Source organism: Akebia trifoliata, chromosome 8, assembly GCF_017979445.1.
Source record: "Akebia trifoliata isolate Shusen 1 chromosome 8, ASM1797944v1, whole genome shotgun sequence".
Classification (NCBI taxonomy): domain Eukaryota; kingdom Viridiplantae; phylum Streptophyta; class Magnoliopsida; order Ranunculales; family Lardizabalaceae; genus Akebia; species Akebia trifoliata.
The window spans coordinates 40,948,030-40,952,923 of record NC_141382.1 but is presented as its reverse complement, the minus strand read 5'-3'; the positions used below and the strand labels follow the sequence as shown (position 1 = coordinate 40,952,923).

At 39.3% G+C, this 4,894-nt stretch overlaps 1 protein-coding gene across 2 annotated transcripts; it reads left to right on the top strand.

The window, feature by feature from the left end:
* The first annotated feature begins 341 nt into the window (after nucleotides 1–341).
* On the top strand, nucleotides 342–4,037 carry LOC147396838 (FT-interacting protein 3). 2 transcript variants are annotated; one of them, XM_086452083.1, is made up of 3 exons: nucleotides 342–601; nucleotides 765–848; nucleotides 957–4,037. In XM_086452083.1, the coding sequence occupies exon 3, from the start codon at nucleotides 1,406–1,408 to the stop codon at nucleotides 3,728–3,730; it is 2,325 nt and encodes a 774-aa protein (XP_086308209.1). In that variant the 5' UTR covers nucleotides 342–601; nucleotides 765–848; nucleotides 957–1,405; the 3' UTR covers nucleotides 3,731–4,037. The 2 variants fall into 2 exon arrangements, with proteins under 2 accessions (XP_086308209.1, XP_086308210.1); XM_086452084.1 differs by having other exon boundaries at nucleotides 765–855.
* Nucleotides 4,038–4,894: the final 857 nt, after the last annotated feature.

The window sequence follows — 4,894 nt, the reverse complement described above, 5'->3', positions numbered from 1 at the left end:
AACAACAATGAATCTGATTTATAATTTCTAACCATTGATTTAACCTTCTCATCAAAATTTTGAAGTGCTATCATACCCTTAATTTTTAATGTTGAAAAAAGTCAATCAGATTCAATTCGGATAACTAACGAGTTGCATTAATCGAGTTCTAATTTTAATATCGATTACATTTCGTGACTCGTGAGTTGTGACTCGACACGCCCATTAATTTCTTATCACGATAAATTGGCGAGAAAAAGAGCTTGTAAGAAATCTCTGGATGACCTGACGACTGACCCCGTACGTGCGAAATTCGACCACAATCTTCACACGCGTACTCGAGTGCTACTGTGTTGGAAAATTGAAGTCTCAAAAAAGAGGACAATAGACAGGAGCACCAACCAGAGTAGGGTTCTGTGTTGTTTTCTTTCAGATTCGGATCTCTCCCTTTACCCTTTTTTATCCTACTAAAAAACTTTCAGTCTCTTACTTTTATTTTCCTTCGAATTAAAAATCTCCCAAAATACCTATTTTCCATTGCTGGAACTTCAAGAGACTTCTCGTTAATCGATTTGTTTTATTGTGGAAATCCTCTCGAGTCTTCCACTCCACAGTCTCCGAGGTATCACTTCTGCAACTACAGATCTTACGATGTCTTCAACGGACCTAAATATCAATTGAAACTGTGTTAATGTGTTGAGATTTCGATTTTGGAGGCTTTTGATCTTCTGTAGTTAATTTTTTTTTTTTTTCTTGAAGTTTGAGACTTATTTGGTTTTGTTCAGATTTTAGAAGTATTTCTGCAATCAGATCTGGAGGTTTGTGGTTGAAGCTCGTTCTTCAATTGTATACTGAAGATTTTGAGAACTGTATGAGGTTTCGTTTCTTTTTAAGCGTTTCTAGTGGATTTTTTTTGTTTGTAAAGATTTAAGATTCTTTATGAAAAACTTTTAACACTTTTTGTTTCGATTTTACAGGTTTCTTCAAACATTTTGATCTCGAAGCTTCAGAGGTGTTCGAGAGGTTCTCTCTCACAAAACTAGGGTTTCATGTTAAGCACTCGTCATTTTACTTCTGATTTGGAGGATCTTTTTCTCTTTGAGTTCTCGATGTTTCATTAGAGAAGATTTACTTCTCTCTCCCCATACTTGTGAGTTCGAAGTTTACACAGAGGGTTTTTGGGAAGGTTGAATCTTTTCGGTTTTTGAGGGAACAGTTACGAGGTTCGGTTTCGGAATCTTCAGGAAATCGTTCAGGGTTAGGATTTAATACTAAAACTTGGGGGGTTTCGTCAGCATTCCCGAACTTCTAGGCTTTGGAAACATTTTGAATTTTAAACATCAATTGCTTCTATAACGTTCGACTTGACGGTTTCTGCAATTTCATTTTTGATCCGTTTCCGTCTGTGTTTCTGTAACCGTAGAAAATGCAGAGGCCTCCACCACCCGAAGACTTTTCCTTAAGGGAGACCTCTCCCCACCTTGGTGGAGGAGGTCTCACAGGTGACAAGCTTACGAGCACATATGACCTCGTTGAACAGATGCAATATCTTTACGTTCGGGTTGTCAAAGCTAAGGATCTGCCGGCAAAAGACATTACTGGAAGCTGTGACCCCTATGTGGAAGTAAAGCTGGGAAACTATAAGGGAACGACTCGCCATTTTGAAAAGAAGACGAACCCGGAATGGAATCAAGTTTTTGCATTTTCGAAGGATCGAATCCAATCCTCGGTAATTGAGGTTCTTGTGAAAGATAAGGATTTTGTGAAGGATGATTTCATTGGTCGGGTAATGTTCGATCTAAATGAGGTTCCAAAACGTGTTCCACCTGATAGTCCTTTAGCCCCACAATGGTATAGATTGGAAGATCGGAAGGGGGATAAAGTTAAAGGGGAACTTATGTTGGCTGTTTGGATGGGCACCCAAGCGGATGAAGCATTCCCGGAAGCATGGCATACGGATGCTGCCGCAGTCAGCCACGAAGGCCTTGCAACCATTCGATCGAAGGTATATCTCTCTCCCAAGCTTTGGTATGTGAGGGTTAATGTGATTGAAGCTCAGGACTTGCTACCCCATGATAAGACTAGGTTCCCGGAAGTTTATGTTAAGGCTATCCTTGGAAATCAGGCTTTGAGAACTAAAGTTTCTCAGAGCAGGACTATTAATCCAATGTGGAACGAAGACTTGATGTTTGTAGCTGCAGAGCCATTCGAGGAGCACTTGGTTTTGAGTGTAGAAGATAGGGTAGCACCCAACAAGGATGAAGTTTTGGGGAAGTGTGTGATTCCTTTACAATATGTGGATAGGAGGTTGGATTATAAACCATTGCATACAAGGTGGTATAATCTTGAGAAGCATGTTGTTGTTGAAGGGGAGAAGAAGAAGGAAACTAAGTTTGCTAGTAGGATTCATTTGAGAATCTGTTTGGATGGCGGCTATCACGTTTTGGATGAATCGACACACTACAGTAGTGATCTTAGGCCGACGGCGAAGCAGTTGTGGAAGCCAAGCATTGGGGTTTTGGAGTTGGGGATTTTGAGTTCTCAGGGGTTGATGCCGATGAAGACAAAAGATGGGCGGGGGACTACAGATGCTTATTGTGTGGCGAAATATGGGCAGAAATGGGTCCGAACAAGGACAATCATAGACAGCTTTACTCCTAAGTGGAATGAGCAATACACTTGGGAAGTTTATGATCCATGTACTGTTATTACGATTGGGGTGTTTGATAATTGTCATTTACATGGAGGAGATAAGGGTGGGGGTTCAAAGGATTCAAGGATCGGAAAGGTGCGGATTCGGCTTTCTACGCTAGAAACTGATCGGGTCTATACACACTCGTATCCACTTTTGGTGTTACATTCTTCAGGGTTGAAAAAGATGGGTGAAATTCAGTTAGCTGTGAGGTTTACATGCTCATCTTTGATTAATATGTTGCATATATATTCAATGCCATTGTTGCCGAAAATGCACTATCTTCATCCCTTATCTGTCATCCAGCTCGACAGCTTGAGGCACCAAGCCACTCAGATCGTTTCAATGAGGCTGAGCCGTGCAGAGCCACCATTGAGGAAAGAAATTGTGGAGTATATGTTGGATGTGGATTCACATATGTGGAGTATGAGGAGGAGCAAAGCTAATTTTTTCAGGATTATGGGAGTCCTTAGTGGATTAATTGCTGTTAGCAAATGGTTTGATCAGATATGTCATTGGAAGAACCCTCTTACGACGATTCTGATTCACATACTCTTTTTAATACTCGTCTTGTATCCGGAGCTGATACTACCAACAATTTTTCTATACCTTTTCTTGATTGGTGTTTGGCACTATCGATGGAGGCCAAGACATCCGCCCCACATGGATACTCGTCTCTCTCATGCAGATAAAGTACATCCCGATGAGTTGGATGAAGAATTCGATACGTTTCCTACTTCTCGGCCGTCGGACATTGTGAGGTTTCGATACGATCGTTTGAGAAGTGTTGCGGGGAGGATACAGACGGTGGTTGGTGACTTAGCTACTCAAGGGGAGAGGTTGCAATCTCTTCTGAGCTGGCGAGACCCCAGAGCTACAGCTTTGTTTGTGACTTTCTGTTTGATCGCTGCCATTGTACTGTATGTTACACCATTTCGAGTGGTTGCTCTACTCACAGGATTTTATGTGTTAAGGCATCCAAGGTTCCGTCACAAGCTTCCGTCGGTGCCACTCAATTTCTTTAGGAGATTGCCAGCAAGAACGGACAGCATGTTGTGAGCATAGCATATCTTGTGTGTAACTGCTTCTGTTTGGTTTTGAAGATGCAGCAAAGGCTGGAGCTTGGTTCATTCATTTTATTTCTTTCCTGTTGGTGGCTGATGTTGGATTTTGGTATTTCCTTCCCCTTACACTGGTAGGAATCGTTAATATGTGTTTTGTTTATGTTGTTTTCTGAGATTTCTGTTATAAACTTGTCTTCTTTTCAGGGATCAATGTATGTTGATTTGTAGGTTGTAATTTGCATTTGATTTGGTTTATTATGACTATCTTAAGCTCTAGTTAAAACAAGTAGTAGATTTATACTTGTGTGTACTCTTAACTGCAAAGAAAATTAGGAGCCCCAAAAGGAAATCTTGCATTGGAATCTGAGAGTGCTCTTGTTATTAGTAAACACAGATCAAAGGAAACCAAACTTTATCATCCCATATAAAAAAACATCTCATTTATGAAACAGATCACTTGTCAAAACTTGATCATATTGAACAGATGAACATCTAATCGATCTTAACGCATCATTTCATTTATAAGGTCAGATGAATGTCAACCACTTCTGGTTCAATCTATAACTCCTAATCGTCATCATAATTATTTTAGCATAACAATCTCTAAACAAATTGTTCTATATACAGACCTCTATAGATGCTTTAGATAATTTTGTTTCTAAAAAAAATGTTTCCTCGAACGATGCAACGACTTTTAAGTTGTAAATTCTTATAATTTCATTTTTTAATTTTATGTAACATGAACAGTGGGTCCCTCACTGTTACAATAGGTTACCTTTTATTTTTGTTAGTAAGACTGACCAAATGCATTACTATTTATTGTTGGTAGCCCTTGAGAATTTTTGGGGACAATGATTTGTAAAATCATAACATGCCTGCTTGGGGAAGGAATATATACATAATTTGCGTGTTTTCAGCAACAATGATTTAAACATAAAACTGTCTGTTTTCTTGTCCACATCATATAATTTGTTTTCTTGCTTTGATTGTTTATTATTTTACTTGATCAACAATTAAGCATTGGAGACAGGCAGGCAGACAGATTGTGGGTCCCCAATATTTGTTTGTCTGTGAAAGTAGGTAGAGGTTTCTTATTTTATACACCTTACTGTAACCACTTGTTTGTTTAATTATAGAAGACTCAGGTTTCTATATTCTA

Bases quoted from the DNA above. Each gene is read 5' to 3' on its own strand.
- LOC147396838 (XM_086452083.1), top strand. From the start codon at position 1,406: ATGCAGAGGCCTCCACCACCCGAAGACTTTTCCTTAAGGGAGACCTCT.